At 46.2% G+C, this 22280-nt stretch overlaps 1 protein-coding gene across 6 annotated transcripts in view; it reads right to left on the reverse strand.

Annotated features, from left to right (window-relative positions):
- Positions 1–519: 519 nt before the first annotated feature.
- The window catches only part of KIZ (kizuna centrosomal protein), a 159869-nt gene continuing 138108 nt past the window's right edge, over positions 520–22280 (reverse strand). For 2 of the 6 annotated variants that reach the window (XM_075089691.1, XM_075089689.1), the window contains 5 exons: positions 20781–20940; positions 19702–19767; positions 10453–10552; positions 2553–2596; positions 520–766 (listed from right to left, as the gene is read on the reverse strand). In XM_075089691.1, the coding sequence (XP_074945792.1) occupies positions 663–766; positions 2553–2596; positions 10453–10552; positions 19702–19767; positions 20781–20940 (474 nt within the window). In that variant the 3' untranslated portion in view covers positions 520–662. Of the gene's footprint in view, positions 767–2552; positions 2597–9544; positions 9636–10452; positions 10553–19701; positions 19768–20780; positions 20941–22280 lie in introns of all 6 variants that reach the window. The other 4 variants (XR_012659987.1, XR_012659988.1, XM_075089690.1 and 1 more) reach the window with 4 other exon arrangements.

Here is a 22280-nt window from a genome sequence, read left to right on the forward strand (position 1 = left end):
TGCAACAAAAGCAGCGGCCAGGCTGGCCGGAGGAGGTGGCACCACTGAGCAGCTGCCAGGGAGATAGAGGCATTAAATACTGCTCTCAATTAGTATAATTAAATACAATTCCAGATCCCTGCTGATCAGCTCCTCACCTGCGACGGCCCCTTCACCTCTGCCATGCAGAAGGGCTGCCCAGCACCCGCTGCGTCCCGTACTGGAGGGGCTCGCTGCGAGCGGGGGACTGCGGCCCTGTAGCTCCCAGCCCCAGCAACAAGGAGGGGGGACACTGAGGGACCCAGCACCCTCCCGCAGACGGGGTTGTTTTATAGACAGCCCCCACCCTCTGAGGCAGTAATGCTCAGAGACGAACGCTGCACAAGCATCTCTGAGCGAGTGGGTGTTCTTGGGATGTACCTTCATTTCCCCCTCTGCCCCCAAAACGAATGTATCACAAAAGGCTCGGTCTCACAGGGCCGGATTGCCGTCAGATCAGGGAAACGCTTCGCAGTTAGGAGACAGCACACACGCAAGGAGGCCGGGGACAGTACCAACTAATATTTATTTTGCATTTAAATTTTCTTTTACTATAAAGTGGTGAGCCGCACTTTAGAGAGTGGCACTCTCAATATGTACAAGATGATATTGTTCATTTCTTCCCAAAAGTGAGTGGGGGAGTCTTAATCATAGAAGTCATCAAATTCGTCTGCTTCGGTGCTGTGAGTTTGTGGGCGCAAAGCAGCCTCAATCTCGGAGCTGCTGTCGTCAGATTCACCCCAGAAAGCTGAAGGGGAGGAGAAAAAAAAAATTACTAAATCATTTCTGTGTTTGCATCATTTATGCCAGAGATGTGGTCATTTTACAGCTCTCCGGAGGCAGAAGGACACCATGGCTGATAGAGGAGGCCAGAGTTGGGAAGACTGCAAGATCCAGGTGTGCGCTTCCATCACAGCGTGCTGCCAATGCGTCACGGGCCGCGATGACAGAGCTGCTGCGGCCGCACAGTGGGCTCATTCAGAGGTCCCACTTCATTGTTCCTCAAGGTAGCTGGAGAGAACATTTCCACTCCAAGCAATTTACTTGACCAGCTGCTGCCTGAATTACAGCTTTGTCTATTATGTTCCACTTTCTCCCTCTACTTGACCCTGTGGTGAAGTCACAGTCAGAGCATGACATCACAGAGTTGGCATAAAAATGGCAATGATGTCACAAGTGAAAAATCACCACTTTGTGACAGGATCAACTACGGGCAAGACTGACTCCAAGGAACTGCATGGCTTTAACAAGCAGCTATGGGAAGCAGCGAACAGTTGCACCAAAATAAACAGAATCACATTTAAAGTCGGAGTGCCCGAGAGATTTCTCAAAATGCAAAGTCATTTGACCCACAGAGGAAAGTGAAAAGCGTGGCACGGGGGGAACGAAGAGTCAAAGCCATGGTCACTTGCCGAGCTGCGCTGTCTGTTTGTCCAGACCGTGTTCAGAGGGCTGCACAATAGCTGTGACGCCCCAACTGAGGCGTAAGCCTCAGAAATAGGGAGAGGAAGGCTGTCATACCTCATCCAGAAATTTCAGCTCATGTTTGACTGAGGCACTCTTAATGCGCTTGGTGCTCTTGATGGCACAAGCTATATAAATATCTTATCTACAAATGCAGCAGCTGCATCTTTCATCCTATATCCCTGGCCCCCCGGGCTGCAGGTCTGCCCTCTGCCTGGCCAGGAACGGCAGAGCGGCACCAGCTGAACACACAGGAAGAGAGCGGACAGGCCGAAAGGCTTCAAAATCCAAAACTCCCCAGTGGAGAAGGAAACGGGCTGGGGATGCGAGAGCACCTTTCAAGTGGCACCAAAGCAGCCATCATTTATGGCGTCCTTCAGTCAGCTCAGATGCCACATCTCTAAAACACGTCCTGTGCCATTCAGCACTGCAGAGCTCCCAAAGCCGAGCTCCAGGCAGAGCACTCCCTGCTCCCCGCGCCGACTTCGCTTGCGGGAGGCTCCATTAGAGGGGGCTTCAGACACCAGTGGTTGTTACAGCGCTTAAACGAGAAAAAGGAACCACGGGAGAATGAAAACAGGCAGGGCCCGAGCACCCAACCAATTTAAGGTAAAGCCTGGGCACTTGTGAAAAAACTTGTTCTGGATGCGCACGTGGCGTGTGCAGGCACCTTCGTGTGCCCACCTGCTCTAACCGTGCAACACACGCTGCTGCCACCCACTTCTGCAACCCACGTTGGAAAGGGAGGTCAAGAAAACGCTGGGCTTTTCCTTCTCTAGGTTTTCTCCTACCTGCTGTTTGCTACTGTTTGATTTAAACGCTGAAGCAAAGATCACTGCTCCTTCCAAATCATATGCAAAGACCACCACTCCTTCCACACCATATGTGCTACAAAACACATCCAGAATTTGTTGTCATCAACCATTTTCTGGCTCCTGTGCTGAGACAGGGAAATTCCACGCTTTCCCATCTCCTCATGCTCTTATTTCATACAGTTCCATTGTGTCGTCCTTAACAATATAAATTACACTTGGACATGGATTTTAAATAGCATAGCATTCGCTTCTTACCTTTGGATCTGATAGCAGTTACCACTCCCTTCCTGGCTGCGGTCCTGTGAAAGACAAAGATTTCAAATAATAAGAACAATGTCACAAAATTAAAAGAACGTAAGTTGACTTTTAAAAAACAACAAACCTGTGAGATGGTTTTAAAAAAATGTCAGTAACTTCTGTAACCACTTGGTTTTTTAAATAACTGTTTTATCAAAGGTCTCTTCACCTTTGTGTCTTCTGAAAGGTGCAGAAATTAACATGCAGCAGGGATGCTGGTCCAGATGTTCAGGCAGCATGAACTGGAGTCATTCCTTGGTAAGAGCGCCGATTTACACAGGCAGTGAATTAACGGTACAAAGGGTCAGAGCTCTGTCTATCTTTTGCAGCCTTTCAGATTAATGCAAAGAAAGTAAAGAAACCATCCAAACAAAAATAAAAGCACCCCCCACCGGCGCTGGCTGAACTTCCCCATCCCCTTCCTGCCAGCGCGCTCCTCCCGCCCAGCCGCTGGGTTCCCATAGCATCGCCCGCGCCCCTATGTAAATGTGCAATCTCCCAGCTGCCTTTGATCTACCTTGATGTATATGCAGTTGCGACTCTGCTCTGTTAAATGACGGCTCTTGTGTCTGGAGCATCACAGGCCCTTTTGAATCTCTCAAACAAGCTGGAATCATTTTGATCTTTTGTGTGTAGCGTGTGTATTGTGTTGGTGCTGTGAAATAATCACACAGGGGCAACGATGTAGGAGAATTAACTGTTGTATTAACAATCCCGCAATAAGCTCTAAAAATAAAGCTTTGGCTGATTTTAATAAGGAAGATCAAATAGGAGATATTTGTGACATTACTGGGCAAAGTAGTAAAATATAAGCATGTGTCAAGCTGCAATTTGAAGCTGTTGCCACAGTCAAAACAGGCCTCGATCAGCTGTCAAAAGTTTCATACCATTTGCTGCATTTCATTTAAAGACGTGGCAGCCAGTACATAATTACTTGAAGCGGGGATTTAAAAATATCCTAACTACTGTTGTGGAGGCATTTGTGAAGGAGATGCACAAAAAAAACCCCACCAGAGGTGATTTGTTTTGCGTCTTATACCACTGCATTCAGTAAGGATTTGGGACTGCAGCTGGAAAGCTAAAAAAGCGGGGGAAGTTTCATTACATTACAGCTACCTATGTTACGGAAACTTCTCCCTTTACATAAGAGAAAGCTCATACGGTTTAAATCATACTCCTTTTCTGCAAGCCGTGAATGCCGTTAGCACACAGCCTCCCTCTTTGCAGATATACAAAAATTCCCAGACATCGAATATTAAATGTGGCCGAAGTTCAACCAAGTTACCAAACTGAGGCTTAAGTACTGGTAACAAGTAACAGTACTGAGTATGAACAGTGACAGAACTAATTAACTGAAGTAAAAAACTTTAAAATGTTAGCCTTCAAATGTTTGATGTTTTGTTAGCGTGCCATCGACACGCCCTTCCACTTTATTCAGAGCCAAGCCCTACGCTGCATTACCCTTCAACTTCTCGTTCAAATACATTTACTCGACTGTATTTTAACTCGGAGCCTCTGGGTTGAGTCCTGCAATATGTGAACGCCCTTAACTCTTGCTCACTTTGGTGAGATTTCATGACCCTCGGCATTTCCCAGGAGGTGCTCCAAGTATCCCAGGCTTAGCCCATAAAAATGTGCTCAAGAGGCTGCAACTCTGGTGGCTGCATCATTTTTCCCCTGGGTGTAGAGCAAGAAACCACTTGTTGCTGAGCTACAAATTGAGAGGTGACTCCTGTGGCAGACTGCACAAGAACCATTTTATCTTCAAGTAGTTCAGTAAAACAAGATCAGGCAGCTGGCGGCTACCGCTGCCACTGCCTGCTGCCTCGTCTCCCGTTGTCAAGAAGGGAGACACAGGAGGCTTCGTTATTCAGCCCTGCTGCGAGGTCCCGAGAAGGGATTTTTTTGCTCCGCTTCTATCCGCGGTTCAAGCAAGCCCAGATCAAACATGACAGTGTTAGTCACTTGGGCCCAGAGCCTCTGCCGTGCCGAGGACCGCCACACGCACAGCGTGGAGTGTGGGACTGCCAGCGGAGGACGACTGCCTGGGGCTCGGGTGGCTCAGACCTCTTGTGCAACTCGAAGCACTGCAAGGCATGCTAGGTCCAGCTGAAGGCAGGCGGTCGCACGGAGAAGTTGTGGACAAAGATCCCCACCGCTGCAGGAAGGTCTGGGAACTGTCCCTCCGCTGCCCCAGCTTCCCATGAAGGAAAAGGTCAATGCTGACAGGAAAGGGGGAAGACAGATGTTTGTATTCTACCAAACCCCATCCATTTGTTGGGGTTCATCCTCCCAGGGCTAATCCTCTGTAGAATAGGACTCATGCAACAGCACAGGGCTAGTGCTGCACACCGGGAGCCGGGCGTTAGTGCGACACAGCGGCCCATACTGGGAGGGATGGGGAACGAAGGCTGCCGCACACAGCGAAGCGCCTGGGGGGACAGGGAAGATGGAGCTAGGACGTCAGAAAGACCAGACTGGAAATTGCAGCTCTGCCAGACCAAGCCTGGAAAATGCTGCAAGATATCTTTTTAACAGGGAATAAAATCCTTGAATTATGTCTGAAGTGTTAGTCAAGGCTGCTAAGATGCAAGGAGACCTCTACGTTGCAAAACGTTTGTATTCAGAAATCCACAAATTCAATCATGAAAGTTATCATCTGGCACACTGAGCGCACAATAACCGCACAGACCTCCACAGAGAAATTTCAGGAGTATAAATGAAGTAAGGCCAGTTTCACTGCCTTGACTAATCCCCCACCATGACCCTTCGATATCCATTTACACATTTGCTTCTTCCCTAAAATAATTCCAAACTCAACCCAGGCTCTAACAAAGAAAAAACCCAAACTAGTTTAACTTCAAAGGGCCTTTTAATCTCTCCTTTACTCTGATGAAACGGGCTTTTTGTATTGAAGATGCTGGCAGCAATAAGAAATGAAAAACCTCCGAGAAAATATTTTTCCCTCCACAAGGAAAATTAATATTAAGTGGAAAATACCAGACCAACAAGAGCCAAGTTAATAGAGGTGGCTCACTGAAAAATAGCAGAAAATGTTTGCTTTAGCCCAAATATCTTTTTGCTAAAGCACCTGTTGAACCTTTCTGTTTTAGTGTCAAGTGAAAAAAAGACTGCCAAACATTGGGGGTGGTGGGGGACACGATGGACACCCAATTGCCAAAAAAAAGACAGACAGAAAAAAGACAAAGAAAACTACCGAAGCATCAGGGGGAAATAAAACCCCAACCAACCGACAAAACACACCCAAGCAGCAAGAGAGAAAAGCCCACCATCCAAATGCCAAGTTTTATCAGAAAAGCAAACACAATGCCGAGTGCAGCGGCCTCGGGGACACTGATACTCCGGCGGACCTTGTGAGAGGCTCAAAGCCGGTGCGCCTCCGTCCTGCACACGCATTGCTGAGGCGGCACGCCACGCAACACAACTCCAGCATTTCTCTTTTGCAGGGGCGTGCTTATTAACCCTCGGAGAGAGAAGCGATGGAGCTTCTCCCCAGCAATACGTGAGGGTGCAGAGCCGCAGACCCACCTACCCATCTTTCAAAATCATATTTTGAAAACGTGTAAAAGCCTGGTGGTAGCGAGCGAGCCGGGCTGCTGGGCGGCACTGCCTCGGGTGTGACAGTCTCAGCTGGGTATCCCCCGTGATCACACGCTTCCCTGCCAGTTCCCGCAGAAGCCTGGCAGCTCTGTCATTTTCTGCTGATTGCCTACTAGAAGTTGGGCGTCACGGAAGCATTCCCCGCCCTGGAAAGTCAGTATAATCTAAAACAATCCATTTGTCACACTAGAACTGGAGTAATAATATTGAATGTAAGTAATTACACTGCACATAGGACGACCTTTATTTTAGGATACAAAGATCTATACCGAGCTGCATTTAAGACCATTCTCTGTTTAGATATCATAGGCTGAAGAAAAAAAAAAATTCTTGCCTGGAGAAGCCTCTAACACAAAGACTGTATCACCGTGCTGTGATGAAACCGTGTCGGAAGAGCATAGGGCATTGCCGCAAAAATGAGCTCCCCATTTCCTCTGTGCTACAAAGGCAGTGAATTTAGGCCGGTGTTGCTGCCTCTCCCCACAAACCCTTCCTCACCCATATTCATAGAGCATCACCACTGCAACATTACTATTTCAGCAACACCTGGATGTTCGGATTTAGGAAACAAAGCTCACAGAAATATCTGTAACTTCAGAAAAACCTGCTGGAATTTGCAGCCAGCTTCTTACAGAAGTGCTCTGACCACGGGAAGAGCGGCAGGAGTGTAAAACGGCCAGAGAGAGGCTGTTGCCGGGCGCCTCTCGGGCACGCCATGCCCCTGCTTTCCCTGGATGTCCTGGTAAACGCCTCTCCCGAGCACTGCCAGCCCCAAACCCGGGGTGTCTCCCCTGAGCACCCCTCAGCACCGAAGCGGGCGGTGCCCCCAAAGCAGGGCCGGGCCGGTTTGCGGGGCGCGGGGGTTGCGCGGAGCCGGAGTGCCCCCCGATGGCCAGCCCGCTCGGCGCGGCAGCGGGCCCCGGCACGCATCGCCCCCAGCCTAGCGCAGAGGGCGAGTTATCAGCCGCCAACGTTTATTTGCATGTCATTACATCCGTGTTCAGTAAAAGCGGCTTTCGACTGAAAAACAGCCTTCAGAGACTGGACGGGATTGCTTCCAGAAGACGGGTTAATCAAAGTTTGAAATGCTTTACACCCTGTTTACGTCCTGGCAGGTTAAAATTGTTCTTTGGTTCTCAGTCAATAACACATCTTTGATCTCCAGATTATTTTGAAACAAGACAGCGCAAACAAGTCAAAGGAAAATAAACTGCTTGCATCAAAAATTCGAATTACCCAGAAAGCTAGTGACCTCCACCGGCTGCATCCATCGCTACAGGACCGCGAAATGCCACACACATCGCCTGCTGCCCGCTCTCGCGGAGAGATTCAGTCCTGACTTCTGATACCTTTTCCCCCAAGTAATCGTGTAATTTAACACGCTCTTTCCCACTGCAAAACACTAACTCTTCAAATGAAAGTTGCGTCTCCGTGCATGTAAATATTCCCTCGGTAAAGTAAGCGAAGCCAGGATAAAGTAGTTTTCTGGCTAAACGCGGAGCGGGACAATATCTGCGGGAGAAGAGGAAGCTCTGGCATGCACCTCAGAACAAAAGGGAACAAGTGGTCTTTACTCGGAGAGCAGCTTCCTATTAAGACTCACTCCTTCGTACATTATGCCTTTCATCCCCACTCAACCACAAAATGATTTTGCTGTAGGAAATACAATGGCAGAAAAAGATTTACATTGAAAGAATCTTTAATAATAAACTGTTGCAGATCTGCCTACTTCCCCACGATTTATAATACAATAAACATCGGATTCTATTAAGTCTCATGCACTGAAGACATGCACTGAAAAACCGAATATGAAAGCCCTCAATTCTTCCCGTCTCCAGTACCATAATAGTGAAATGAGCATGTATAAATGTGCTAAGAGTATCTCTTTGCATCTTTTATAGCTTGTGTGTATTAATCTGTAAAGCTTATTAAGAAAGTCATTGCTATGCAAAGCAGCACCCAATCTCTTTCTCTTGCTTTTCAACAGAGCGCAGTGTTTAGCCAATAGGACCGGTCCCCGGCCCCTCATTCGGCATTCATAACATGCAACATTTACACAATGTATCTCTCAAAGGCTGCTGAATAGAAAGCCTTAATACTCATGTAAACAACTGCAAACCAATTACTTAATGAATCAGGCCCACACATAATGAGGTGCCAGACAAAGAGCTATAAATGCATTTTTGCGCCCGAGCCTCTGCTTTAAAGTAAAATCCCTCAGCTGTAGTTTAGGCTTAACTGGCACATCATAATTATTGTCTGGAGGACATCAGAGGAAGCCATTTTTTTATTTAGGTCCAGCAGGGTCTTTCGCGAGGTCACTCATCAGCTCAGTGACAAAACGGAGCAAAGAAGAATTTATAAAAAGTACCACGGCAGCGCCACACAGTTATGTTTATTCTCAAGTAGTGGGTTTCGAGACCACTTGTAAAAGCAATAAAGCCCGAGGAGTGACTGCGGTAAGCAGAGCGCTTACGTGTCGGCGGCGAAGGCCTCGCGCTTCGCCCTGGCCGCCCTCCCGTCCCTCCGTCTTCCTCACGGCTTTCGCCGCTCTCCGGCTTGGCGGAGTGGATGCCGGGCGGCCAAAAGCAAGGGTTGTTAATAAACTTTGGGTTTAGAAGGGCCGAACTATTTTTCACTCATTTAGAAAAAAAAAACCACATGAACTTTAAGCCGTTATGATTTTTTTTTTAAAGCGGCATCATCGTGTGTGTCAGCGCATGTATTGCACTTGCTTCGCAGCGCTGAAAGGCATGGAACTACAGGGCAGAATGAATTGTTTTTAAATCTATCACAAATAAGAATTTGAAAAAACGGCAAAAAAACGTACGCCGTACGAACAGCACCTGAAAAACGCAGCAGTCGCCAAATGCATTATTAGCGAGCATTTATACCCATTTTATTCGGACGCATAGCAGTGATCCTGGGAGCACGTTTTTCAGGGCCCGATCCTTCTCTTCCTGCTGACCTGGGCTTCAGCGAATGACTAAAATTTAGCATTTAAAAATTCATTTACAGAGGCACCCTTGCAATTCATAGCACTAGGTAGTATGACTTGGAACATAATTTTCAAACAAAGTTTCAGAAAATTTAAAAAGAAAAAAAAGAAGAAAAAAAGAGTTTGAACATAAGACTCTAAGAATTAATCCCGAACAACAACGCGAATGCCATTCATCAGTACTGTATTACAACTTGTATTTACGGTACTCAAAGACTTACAGAAATACTGGGATTTTAACACAAAAAGCAGAAGGACACTTGCAAAATCGGATAAAAGCAGCTAGAGAAAGATGGCGACGCCATGTAAACAGGAGGAGTTAAAAATTTACCAAAATGCTGTGAAGTCTCTTGCTGAGCGCTAGTGTCGGCAGTTCTCAGGCCGGGAGCCACGCCGCAGCCGCACCCACTTGCTGGGCTGTTCTAGTAAAAGCAGATAAGGATCTAACGCCCAGCCAATATTTCACGAGATGGCTGTGTTATATCCGATTTTCTGCTGCTTCTTGACCACTAATTTGATTGCTGCTGTTTGATTACCGTTACATGCCAACGAAGAACACAAGGAACATCCAACAGAAGTGCTCAGGGACCCAAGCCAACTTTTTTATTTTTTTTATTTCCTTATGAAAAAAAAACCAAACCCAATCTCAAACAAACCCCAAAAAACCAAACAAAACAAAAACCCCAAACCAAACAAAAACAAAAACGAGCAAATGGCACCCTTTAGGTATATGTAAGATGATTAATTAAACATACTCAGTTTGGAAGCAAGACAGGCATGTTATAAATACCCCAGCAGCAAACACTAAAAAAACCCCCGAGCCCATGAGAAGCGTTATCCAGTTACAGCCAGTTTACATCTCGGATACACGGAGAAGAAACCCACCACTTTATTTCTTGGAGACTTTATGTTTTATGTCTGCTCCTTTCCTGACAACTCCTATTGTCTGGGCCCTGAGTAGCCCTACTGAGAGCAGCTGTACACGCTAATTTGTGGTTCACTGAGATGTCAATTGAGTCTTAAAATGAGAAAACAACAGCTGCAAAACAATACTTGGCTTTGGCACAAATATTTTCTAAGGTGTACTAAAGTTTAAGATGTTTTATTAGATAAACATAAATGTGAACCTTAACCTAGACCAATTAAAAAAAATAAAATAATCGGAGCTTCAGTCATTTTCTGTTGGTGCTTCTCATTCTACAGAAGCATTTCGAACGTTAAAGGATTTAACAACTTTACCTTGAGAAGGGAGGAGTTCTTTCATTCGAAGAAGAACTAGTTTCTGAGTGCGTGTCTTGGCTTGTTTTTGCTTTGGAACTATTATTGCCACTGTCCCGACCTGTTAAGTAAAAACAGGAAAAACAGATTTTCAAATAATAATGGCTGGAGCCCACAGCAGTGTGCAGTCCCTGTCAGCAACACGCTCTTGCTTTCTCATAGATGCAACGAGGGCCACGCTCTTGGTTTGATGACAAAGTCGATAGGGGAGCACGCACCACGCAGTTACGGCATCTGCCTCAAGACTGTTTGCTCGCGGTTAGGTGGAAGCTAGGTAAAAACACAAGAAAACAAGACTCCCTCGCTATCAGTTAAGTTCTCCGATGATGATTTCTTGTGAGTAGTGACATTTGCACAAGTTTTACCTCATTTTAGAAAAAAAGAGAATCTCAGTGTTTGCTCCAAGAGCAGTATTGCATCATGGCAGCTTTAAGCAAAACCTAAAGGGGTCTTTTTACTTTTTTCTTCTATTACCCCTGAGTTCTCATTTACTTTAGTTAGTCAGGAAGCAAGGTTATTTTTATTCTCCTTCCCCTTAAATGTAGATATTTCAGAGAGTTACAGTTCTCTTAATATTATTTGATACATCAGTATTTTCAACCTTTATCCTGAAATAGAGCTGCGTTTGGGAGACACAAATCTTGGGATTTTTATGACTTAAACAGCCAAACACCCAACTCTTTCAAAATCTTTTATCCACGCCTTCCTTTCCTTTCTCCCCACTCTGTGTATCTCATTTCCCTTCCGTAGAGATTTAAAATTGGGGGGGGGGGAAGAAGAGGTAAATTAATTCACTAAATTGTACAATTGCTCATCTTTGTACTCATTTCCAAAGAACATGATGCTCAAGTACAAATCCCACTTTAAAAGGCTACTTTGCATATTTTATATATATATAGAGAGAGAGTACTGAACTTATAAACAAGCCCGAATTGTTACCAACTTCATTCCGACCCAGGACAATTCAGTATTTCTGTACATCTTGGACACTCCTACTTTCTAACTGGCTGTGTGCTTTACAGCCCACCCCAGCGGATCACACCGCTCTGCTCTCGGATTTCAGCGGCCGAGATCCTGCTCAGCCTCGGGCGCTTCCAGCAAAGAGGTGCAAGACGTCCGCTCGCACAGGAGGCGGCGGATCGCGGGCACAGGAGCTGCCCTGGCAGCGGCGTGCCGCTTTGCAGGAGCCTGACTGCTTCCAGAGAACGCATGAAGGAAAAAAGAAAAGTCAAGAATGGATGGGAAAAAATGAAAACAAGGGGGAAAAAGGGGGGATGCCCCCCTTTCTCGTGATGTACACATGCAGAGGAGCAGAGACCTGCGGAGATCATGGAGGACGTCCTGGATGCAAGACTGATGGCAGCTCAGAGCTGCAGACTGAGCGACGTGGGCATGGACTGAGAAACCATGACCACAAAGGGATGAACATTCATGCTTGTTTGTACACTACTTTGGGAATGCAAAAAAAAAAAAGCTAATTTAATCTAATCAGGTCAGAACTCCCAGAAACTACTTTTCACTCCACAAGTAAAGCACTTAAACATAGGTGTATTTTTCAGGGGTCCTCCCGCTGGGATTCAAACTACAACACACAACGCAGCCGAGATGACGTGCTCACTTCTTGCCTGGGGATAGAGCAGGCTTTTCTCCAGGAGGGCATCCATCTGCCTCGAGAAAGCCTTGCACAAAGCGAGTTGTGCCCGGCTAACAGAACCATAGGCCATAGACTCTGCAAACGTTCAAAATGCAGTTACGCATGCCCTCAGACGTGGCTCCGGCGTGGCCAGGGTGCGCTCCTTGTGCGAAGGAGAACGTGAAGCAAACGCCTTCCGCACAAGTCATCAGCTCTAACCACCCTTCCCATTTCAGCCCTGCACGTGCAGTGGGACACATCCAGCTCGTTACAGTCTGCGAATGGACTGGATGCTTCTCCCCTTTCCCAGGGGAGAGGGCTTCCAGAGCAGGTGGTGGCTTCAGAGGGTGCTGGCACGCCAGTTAAACGGCTGCATCTGATGTGTGCCTCTCAGCCTTTGCTTCAGGCTAAGCCTGGGAACCCCAGCCTGAGCAGTGACCCGATACCTAGCTTGCCGTTGACGGGTCCCCCGCAGCAGGGACGTATCTGCAAACACAGGAAAGTGCTTCTACCCGTGCAGAGTAACTGTCTGTGTTGCTGTTAAAGGCTCTTCCCATCCCTCAGGGCAGCTTCATGGAGCCCGTCTTTGATCCAGGCATACTTGCCATACCTTTCGAGCTGGCACTTCAAAGTCTGGGTCTTTGCCAGCTCTACCAACACGCGAGCTGGGCCACTGTTGTCGTGCAGCTCTCCTTATGGCTTTTGCACACGTGCCAGCCTCAAAAGAGCATTCCCCCATGCCTTCCGTGCCTGTGCTGGCTCCCCTCCCTTCACTACATCAAACAGTAGCACAAACTACTTGTTCATCACCTTTAAGACCCTTCAGAGCCCAGCTTTGCCCTACCTGTCAATTACTATACAATGCTGGGCTATCAGTCCCCACTTCTGCCTTCGTCACACCAGGCTGCCCTGCCAATTAATCCAGTTGTTTCCCTTGAGCATCTTTTTGCTGACTTACATCCTACGTGCCCTACAGAAATGGGAGATCCTGCTAGGAACTCCTAAGCCCAGCAGCTCACCTCCCTGGAAAGCCTGCCGTGGCAATTCACCCGGGTTGTGGCACCCACAAAGCGCCTGACAACCTGGCTCTTACCTCCTCTTCCCCACTCATTGCTTAATCCCCGTGCCTTCAACAACACGTCCGCCTTGTAAGCTGGCGGAAAGGAAGAGTCTCGGTTACAGATGTGCAGCACCGACAACAAAACCAGCCCAACCTGGGCGCACGGCAATACTTGCTTCACCCTTGTGAGAAAGCACCAGCCATTGGCGCAACGTGCAGGGCAGAGAAGGGAAGGTACAAGAAATATGCTGCTGGGAGGGAAAACTGTTAAGCACTTTGCTCCTGATAGAGCTGCATCGTGCCAGAAAACCCTTATGCAGATCAGTGTATTTCCTTCATAAAACAGATCGCCGCGTTTAAGGTTAAATGCAACTTAGTTCAAAAAGACGCTTTTATTCTGGGGCACACGTGTGTTTCTGTTGTTTGCTTTGCCAGAAGCATCTCCCTCGCCGTGCAGTAACAGCAAGGGCAGTCTCCCTGTCGCAGGCTGGGGACAGTGAAAGGCGTGTGGTGCTGAAACACAAATACACGTTTTGCCCTGACCGTGCAGCAGAACACGATAGCCCTGGCAAGAAAGATGCATCAAGTAGAGAAGAGGGGAAAAAAACCCGGAAAGAAAGATGTGTTCAGAGCACAACGGCAGCGTGCAGACTGAAACCCTTGGATAAAAGAATTGCCAGCGCCACAGAAATCATTCAGGGGGGAGCAGCGGCACTGGGAAGCAGAAGCGGAGGCAGGAGGAGGGCTGCGGCCTGTGACAATGCTGCTCTGCTCCTGACAGTCGTCTCTCAACGCCTCCTGGGCTGTACACAGGCTTGCTAAAAAGCACCTCTCCCTTCCCATCCAAATTTGGTAAATTCTTGATACAACGGGTAAGAGACAGATGCCATCTGCTTGACGTTCTCTTCCCAAGCGGCTTTTGGAAGGAGGGGCCTCACCACAGCACCAGCTCTTGTATTCCAGCGACACCCCAGAAGCAACATAGGCGTGCAGGGGTGATGCTGTCTGGATGGGGTACTGCAAGCGTTTGCTCAGTCTGAAGGGCCCACCCGTACTGCACGGCCACAACAGAACAAGCTTGGTAAAACTCCATCTTTAAACTCAAACTGGGATGTTAATAATGGGAAGTTCTCAGTCCAGCCGTCTGAGCAATACTGCGGCAGAATTGGGGCTGGCGTGACCCAGGCAACACAGCTGTCCTCGCACCTTTTTCCCCTGTGCACTGTTCCTTCCACTCAGAACCAGCAAAGGATCCACATTACCACTATTAATTAACACTCTTCAACTTTGAATAAATTGTGCAGTCGGCATGGGTCAAGGCAGCTTTCATGTCAGGTTTACAATTTTGTTCTGAACAAAATGGGTGTAGTTTTCTTCATTAGCCAACAATTCCGGGTAAAAAACCGCCACCGTTGCATAATGAACCACTATTATTTTGTTCTGCGGAACAGTTAAGGTGATCTTTAACCCAGAACATAGCGTACCAGCACAGAACTGAAAAGATATTTTCTGCGTGCGTCCCTCCTGTGGCCGAGGTTGAAGCACCTATCAATTCATAGCCAAACATCTCAGCGGCTAAGAAGTGATGTAGTTTTCTGCAGATGAAAAGATGGAACGCTCTTGGCCTCGTACCTGCAATGTTTATATCTTGCCAATTGTATTACCTCTCTCGCAGAGGAAGAAGCTCACACTTTTTGAACATCAAAACCAGCATTAAAGCCCCTGACTGCAGCTAGAGTCCCAGCACAGAGAAGTCATCTGCAGACACCAAGTCATCTTTCTATGGACAACCTCCAAGTGCTTGACTCCGCCTGTCTGGAAGAGGGAAACCTAATTCACAAGGCTGCTGGTTTTTGGAATGCAGACTGGGAAAACAGAAATACCAGTGTGTTCACCCACAGCCTGAACAGTTTGTGAGAAAAACTGAAGTCTTCGACCTAAGTGACAAGGCATGTAAGCAAGCAGTAGGAATAGCGTAGTAGGTGATGCTCTACCAGGAGAGGAACAAAAGCACGTTGTTTGCCACTCAGAAGCTGTGAAGAGCTGTCACCCATTATGTCCAATAACAATCAATAATTTCGTATGCAAACGGGGGTGGTTGGGGGGCAAACAGACCCCAGTGCTTTCGCAGACTCAGCCCAGACACGTGTCTGCATCTCCCCCCCCGTACGCAAGTGAGGGCCCACACCAAAAGGAACTTTGCTTTTTCTGTGTACATTTATCAACAATAAAATAGTTAGCAGCTTGGGTATTTCAGCTGTCACTAGACTTCAAAGTCACTAATGCCTTGAAAGGAATATTATCAGGATCAGCGGAGCCCACAAGCTGTGTAGTTTTACAGTTACCGCGGCAATAGTTATTGCATCCGCATTCAGAAGTCCTGGCAGGTCTGGGCTGCTGTACTGCTCGGTCCCGTACCGACAGAGAGAACTGAATCATTCCTGCCTAGAGGAACTTGACATCGGAACAAGCTCCTCCACCACATTAACGCTAATTACTGCGCTTGCTGATAATCTACAAAGAGCTATGGCGGATTAAAGGTGTGCTGTCAGCTGCCGTGCCTCGCAGAGGCTGCGCACACCGCTGCCTTGGGACCAGAGGCGTGAGTGCCGGCTGCATACGGGCTTGTAAACGCAGCGACTTCCCTCGCGATAGCACAAAAAACTTGCATACAGAGAGCAGAGAAAGGCTACCTGCAAATCTGATAGATGGATGTGCTTTTTCAGGAGCAAACAGATGGGAAAAATTGCCAAAATAAAACCTGAGCAGAACACTGCAGTAACCAGTATCCAGAAGTAGGTCAAATACTAACAAATATCTTCCCCCTTCCCTTAAATGGGGGGGAAAAGGCTAAATACTCTTACAATAAGATACCACGGTACGATGCTATCCTCTCAAGAGCAGACACTGGGGTGACCAGTGGAGTCAGGGAATGTCCGTGGGGCAAGCCATCCAGTGAGGATACTTCTAGAAGCTGCTGCCTCTGTTTAAAGTTCGAAGAACAATTTTCACGCAGAATTCATAACTATAAAAAGACTCTGAGGTTTTTCAGGAACTTAAGTGGAGCAGCGTAAAAATATCACCTCCTGGAGTACATAATCCAAACTAATTTAAGCAAAACGTACGATCTTTACGCTGTCCCAAGGTCAGGCCCCGCCAGCAGCAGCAATTAATCACGTACAGATGAACTTTTTCGTAACAGCAGCTGCAAATGGGTTGATATCAAATGAAGCGAAAAGTTGGGCAGACTTATTAACGCCTTTATTAGCGCACTCCAAGTAGAACCTCGAGAACCTTTTAACTTCAAGCTCAAAGGAGGACCTCACCGGGAAGGACGCGTGGGCGTGGGAAAAGTGCTGGCAGGATTATTGGCTCATTAAAGGTGACCTAAAAAGGAAAGCAGAATTGGATTTGCGTTCTTCCACGTTCCCTTATGATACACAAAGAAAGGTTAAATTTTTTTTCTCTTCTGAAGAGAATTTTTCCTCCTTATTTCTACATTAGAGGTTTTATACCTGGAGAGTAGCTGGAAGGTGACATTCAAGACGTTGTGAAAGCAAAGCCTGATGAGCAGAAAAGTAACGCCGTTTTTATTCAAATGCTTTATAGCTTTAACATCTGTTTAAATCACAGACATAAATGAAGGGTAGGGAGAGAATCTGGTTTTGTTAAAGATTTAACCAACATCCCCCTTCAATAAAATCAGCAGTTCCCTACTCATAAATGAGACTCTTAAACAGTCATCCAGCAAAACAAAAAATAATGGTTTTTTATCCTTTCTTTTTAATCTCGCGTTATTCACCTACCTCAGGAACAGCAAAAGCACTGAACAATATATTTGCATGTCTTCCCAAGATAAAAAACAAAGCACCCATGAAGAAACTGAGAACGAGTCCACATATCCTCCCCTCTATCCTCATGTAACCTGGCATAAAATGAGATTGCTATTAACAGCTAACTCCTCTCTGGGCGAGACCATACACAAAAACGCAATCCTTTTACAGACAATTATCACAACACGGCCTTCCACAAGCTTAGGACAGGGTGCTAAGAAAGAAACCATCTTTAGGCTACGAGCCACGTTGCCCCTGCGCCCCCAGTTGACTGTGGGTTTGAGAAGCTCACGTGTCCTGCCACGGATGGGAACAGCCCAGCAGAGGTTTCAGTCCAAGCCGAGCTCCGAGTGAAGTCAGCCCTCGCAGGGGCAGTTTCAGGTACCAGCACAGGCTGTCTCTAAGGGACATGTGACACCCCACCCCAGCTACGACTCTAAGCCCACTTCCCCAAAGCCACGCAGCCATCTCCTTCCTCCCCTACAGGCATTGCAGAAAAAATATAAATTATTTCTGGAATATTTAACAGAAAATTAAAATAAATGTTTTGGTTCTTTTTCTCTGTAACAGAAGTGAAAGAAAAAAACCACAGAACTAGAGAAGCCCTTGTAAAGCGCCATCCCAGAAGGCTGCTTGGAAGCACATCCACCCAGCTCTCACAACAAAGCCCACCAAAACCCAAAATGGTGTTCACACCAACACTTAGCGCCCTTAAAGAATGCAGGAAGTACTGAAAAAAACCCCCAAAATTTGCATCCCTTAAGCTTAGAAAAAGTTGTATAGCAAAATGAGTGTGTATAGAATGGACATGAAGTATCAGTTGATCTAAAACCACAAGGCCAAGCCCTCAAACAAATCATCTGAGCCCAAAAGACAACGTGCGGAGATATTGCCTGTTTTAGGCACAGAACAATTTCAGAGCTCCAGGGCCACAGTCGACAGCAAATAATGATGAGCAAAAAGGAAAAAAGCGCCAGGCTGGAAGGGCGAGGAGCCAGAAGGGAACGAGAAGCCCGGAGAAGATCATGGGCTGAAGATGAATGAAGATGAATCGCGCCTGAAAGGAGCAACTTTGCTTTCAAGTGAGATATGAAAAAGCCTCACCCCTAGAGACAACGTGACTGCTGGCTACCGGAAACACGCTGCAACGGAACAGTAAATACAGCAGGCTCAGAAAGAACGGATTTCAGGTTACTCGCTTCAGTGTTTAGGTTAGAGAGAGCTTCTCAGCATTTTTACAAATAGGAAGTATTAGTATTTGCATGCCCTTCGGTAAGAAAGCCACGGGAGAAGTAGGGAAGGGGGATGTCCGTGGAGGCTTGGCTTTTGACTAACTGACGTCTAACACAGCAACCGGCCCCACAGACTGTCGGGGTCCCCCACGGGAAAAACTGCAATAGAGACTCCCCTGACAAACCTGTGTGCAAAATGATAGCGAAAACCAGTACTGGTAAGTGATGAAATTCAGGGTGGGGAGAAGGAAACCAAAAGCACTGGCAGCTACAGAGATCCAAACTCAGGGGCCAGTATTCTTAAAAAAAAAAAAAAAAAAGAAAAGAAAAAAATGCGTACGGGCGATGGCATTAGTTGAGGGAGTCCCCGTTCCTGACACTGTTCTCGCTGGCCCTTCTCTGCACTTTAGCCAACTTAAACCCCAATCCTCAAATTTGAATCCTCTTAAATTACAAACAAAACCGAACCAATCCCAAGATTTTGCAAAATTTTAGATTAATTTTCAAACAAGGAGTGTGTGTTTTATTGGCTAACATAGGAATATTAGTGCTGCAGTGTAATTCAGGAATACAAGAAGCACATTTTTATATTTCAGCTGCAAATTAGGCTCAAAAAGCAGCAGAGGAAAACCTCTATAGAGAAATGAATTGCTCTCCGAAAGACAGGTTATTCTGAAGCCGTAAAAGAGCAGAAAAGCAACAGCGAGCGTTGCATAAGCAGATGCCCTCGCACCTTTCTGTGGGAGTACACACCTGCATAAATAAACATTTAGCCAAACATCAAAATTTATAAGGAAGCAGCCCACCACTTTACAAAATCAGGCAAAAGCAAATTGAGACTCATTGCAAAGAGCCCTGCCCTGAATACTAATGTGCTATTGATACCCCAGGACCAAAAGGCAGCGACACCTCGGGATCCTAAGCCAGCCTCGTACATCTGCTGCGGGAGGATCTGAACACGTCTTGATAAAACCTTATTGCTAAAAATTTTGTGTTATCAGGCAGCTTTTGTAACAGAGGCAAAGGCACGGCTTCCTGGCTAGCAGGGTTTTTCCCTGTGCTTATTCTAATGATACACATTCAATTACTCGAGAAAAGAAAAGAATCAAATCAGGAACATCTGTAGTTTGCCATATAATTACTGGATCTTCCCCATGGAGACTGACCTTTGTAACACTGATACCGGGACCTGAAAGGCTAAATGACAGGATATTCACATGGTTTAAATGTATAACATGATTACAAGGAATTAAATAGGTGCTGTTATTTTCCATCTTGGTTTATGTTAACGTAAGCATGGACTTTATGATCTTACGTTTAATCTTTGCGCTCAGTATGTAGTAGCTGAATTTACTCACTATTAGTGGACCCAAACCACTAAAATGCCATGTTTTGATTATATAATCAAGTTGAATACTGGATTCGAGGTTAATATGCAGCCATTACTTTTACCTGTAATAGGAATCTTTTCGACCGCGCTTTCTTCCTTGCTCTCATCTTCACACCAGCTTGTGACTTCTGGATGTGAACACACCATAATGAAACACATTTCAAAGTCGCAGTGATCAGACTGGTTTGTTTGCTTTTAAGCCCTACTCCCTTTAATTTCTCACTTTTGTTATCTCTTGTTTATTGATCTAAACTATCCATTACCGTCCTTAAAAGAGGCGCCTACTGTGAACTTTCCTCGCATGCGAGGCTAGCCTGCCTCTCTGTAGCTTCCAGAGAAAAGGACAAGCTAACCAAATGTCTTAAATTATTTAAGACCCAATGGGATTTAGGAAACAAACAGCCCACAGTAACTCTGCGATCTCATCCGGCAGCCCGACAGCAGCAGCGTATATCATACCGACTGCGGAAAATTAGTTTAAATCAAAGTCTCTGTCTCCTCCGTGGATAAAAGTCGCGTGAATTTAGGAGGCCTAAAGCAGTTTGTTTACATCTGCTGTGTAAAGAGCATTGCAACCTAATTGCCTGTCTCTTCCAGACTTTGATGTAAGGGATGCTCCGAGAGCAGACCGAGCAAGTTGCCATCGCCGGTTATTACGCCGGTCTAATATATTACTTCCTTATCTAAAGAAATTAACCAGGTTTTCACAAACGCGTTCACCTTCTAAGCTCTGAAACGGCACCGTGCACCTTTCTCAGCATGAACCCTTTTATTTTTGAACATTTATTCTGCGGTCTGGCTTTATAATAAAAGGTGACAAATATATCCCACGATTTCTAAACAGCAGACATTTTTAAAATACATGCACACCTATATATCCTGTCTTAATAACTGCCACAAGCCTTGCTTTTCTACTCCTGCAGAAAACAGACAGTCACAACAGGCATCGCTCGTTTTAAGAAGTAACAAGAGTGACAACGATACCGAGACATTTAGGAAAATCCCCTGAAGTTCATGACAAATATACATTAATTTGGCAGTCGCTATAACCCGGTCCCCTGCAGATTTGGACAGAAAACACATCCATACAGAGAAGGACAATAACTTGGAGCACACAGCCAGCCCTTTTAACACTTGTTACCTTGTTCTCCCGCGCTGGTGAGCCGGGGAGCGTGTTTTGCCTGCTTTATTTCCCCACCGCCGTTTGGGATCGATGGCAAGCTGTAAGATGATTCATTACTCTGAATAGATGACCTATCCCCACACTCTTCTGGAAGCACCTCTCTCAACACCGGTAGAGCCTGCAGCATTAAAAAAAAAAAAAAAATAGCCGCAGCCCTATTATCCTTAGTCTCCAGCGTTTTCCAACATACATTTAGGCTAATCTATACTTCACGGTGTAATCTGTTTCCAGGGTGTTTTTGTTAGATGTTAAATTACGTCCGAGTTAAATCGGCGCTAGCTCAGGAATTGCGTTCTGCCTTGAAGTAACACGAACTTTGAATTATTCTTTTAGTCACCAGTTTTTCTGGAAATTCTCAGTATTCCCTGCCTCATGCATTCAGGATAAGCCAAACAGAAGGGTCTATCAAATATGCTGCAACAGCAACAGCCTGAAAAGAAATCTCTCCGTTTCAGGCAGGCAGCAGTAAGGCAAGTCAACCCACAGCGTTAGCAACAGCTGCAGCGTACAACACCCCCGAGCGCGGTGAACCTGGAGGCAGAGAACCCGACGCCCAGCTCGCCCAGGCTAGCCTCAGCCAGGCACGGCTCCGGTTTTGAGCTGTGTTATTCCTGCATGTTCGTAAAGTTTGTTCTCCACTGCCTGTGCGTGCAGCCCTCTGCAGCAGCGCTCTTCAGACCTCCGCACCTAAACGTATCTTGGATGTAAAAAATTCAGTTGGAAGCCAGGACCTTTATAGGGAGCTGAACGTACCGTACATACGGCCGAGTTAAAAACAGGCTTAAAATAAAGCAAGCACTTCTTAGGTTATCATTGACCTGTGCTAAAGTACCATGTGTGGCTTTATAAAGCTGTTCCTGAGAGCAGGAGAAATCACCCCTCCTGGCGTTTATTATTTCACAAAGAGCAGCAAAGGCTTTTTGGGCACCCTTCCTACCGTTTTCTTCCTCTTGGTTTTATTTTGTAACACAAAATATGGACTTGAGTCTTGAAAATCTACTGATTTTCTGCTCTAATTATCTAATAGTTTAATAAAAACAATTGTTTAGTAAAACAATAAGCCTTCAGCGATGAGGACCAACATCTCAGAGAGAACTCCAGGTTTTGTAACTTATTTCACATGTACAGACCCGAGAGTATGGAACATCTTCAAGGCAGAACATTTTGGACTCAGGAAAAAAATCTATTCTCGTACATCTGCCCCCTCCTCATGAACCCATATTTATTCAGGAGGCCAGAATGGCAGCTTTTCAGTCTTACACAAGCAGCTCGCCAAGTTTTTTTCTTCCTATTAAATTTATGTAGAGGAAGTCTCTATACAAAACCAATGCGAGCAAGCTGCTACTTTATCCAAAACCAGGGATTTTAAGTCTCATTTTCTTAATGTGAAGAATGCCTTAAATTACAGGCAGGGTTGGGAAGTCTTTGCTATTAAAAGGAATTAATTCCCATGTAGCA

The sequence above is a fragment of the Phalacrocorax aristotelis genome, chromosome 3 (assembly GCF_949628215.1).
Source record: "Phalacrocorax aristotelis chromosome 3, bGulAri2.1, whole genome shotgun sequence".
Classification (NCBI taxonomy): domain Eukaryota; kingdom Metazoa; phylum Chordata; class Aves; order Suliformes; family Phalacrocoracidae; genus Phalacrocorax; species Phalacrocorax aristotelis.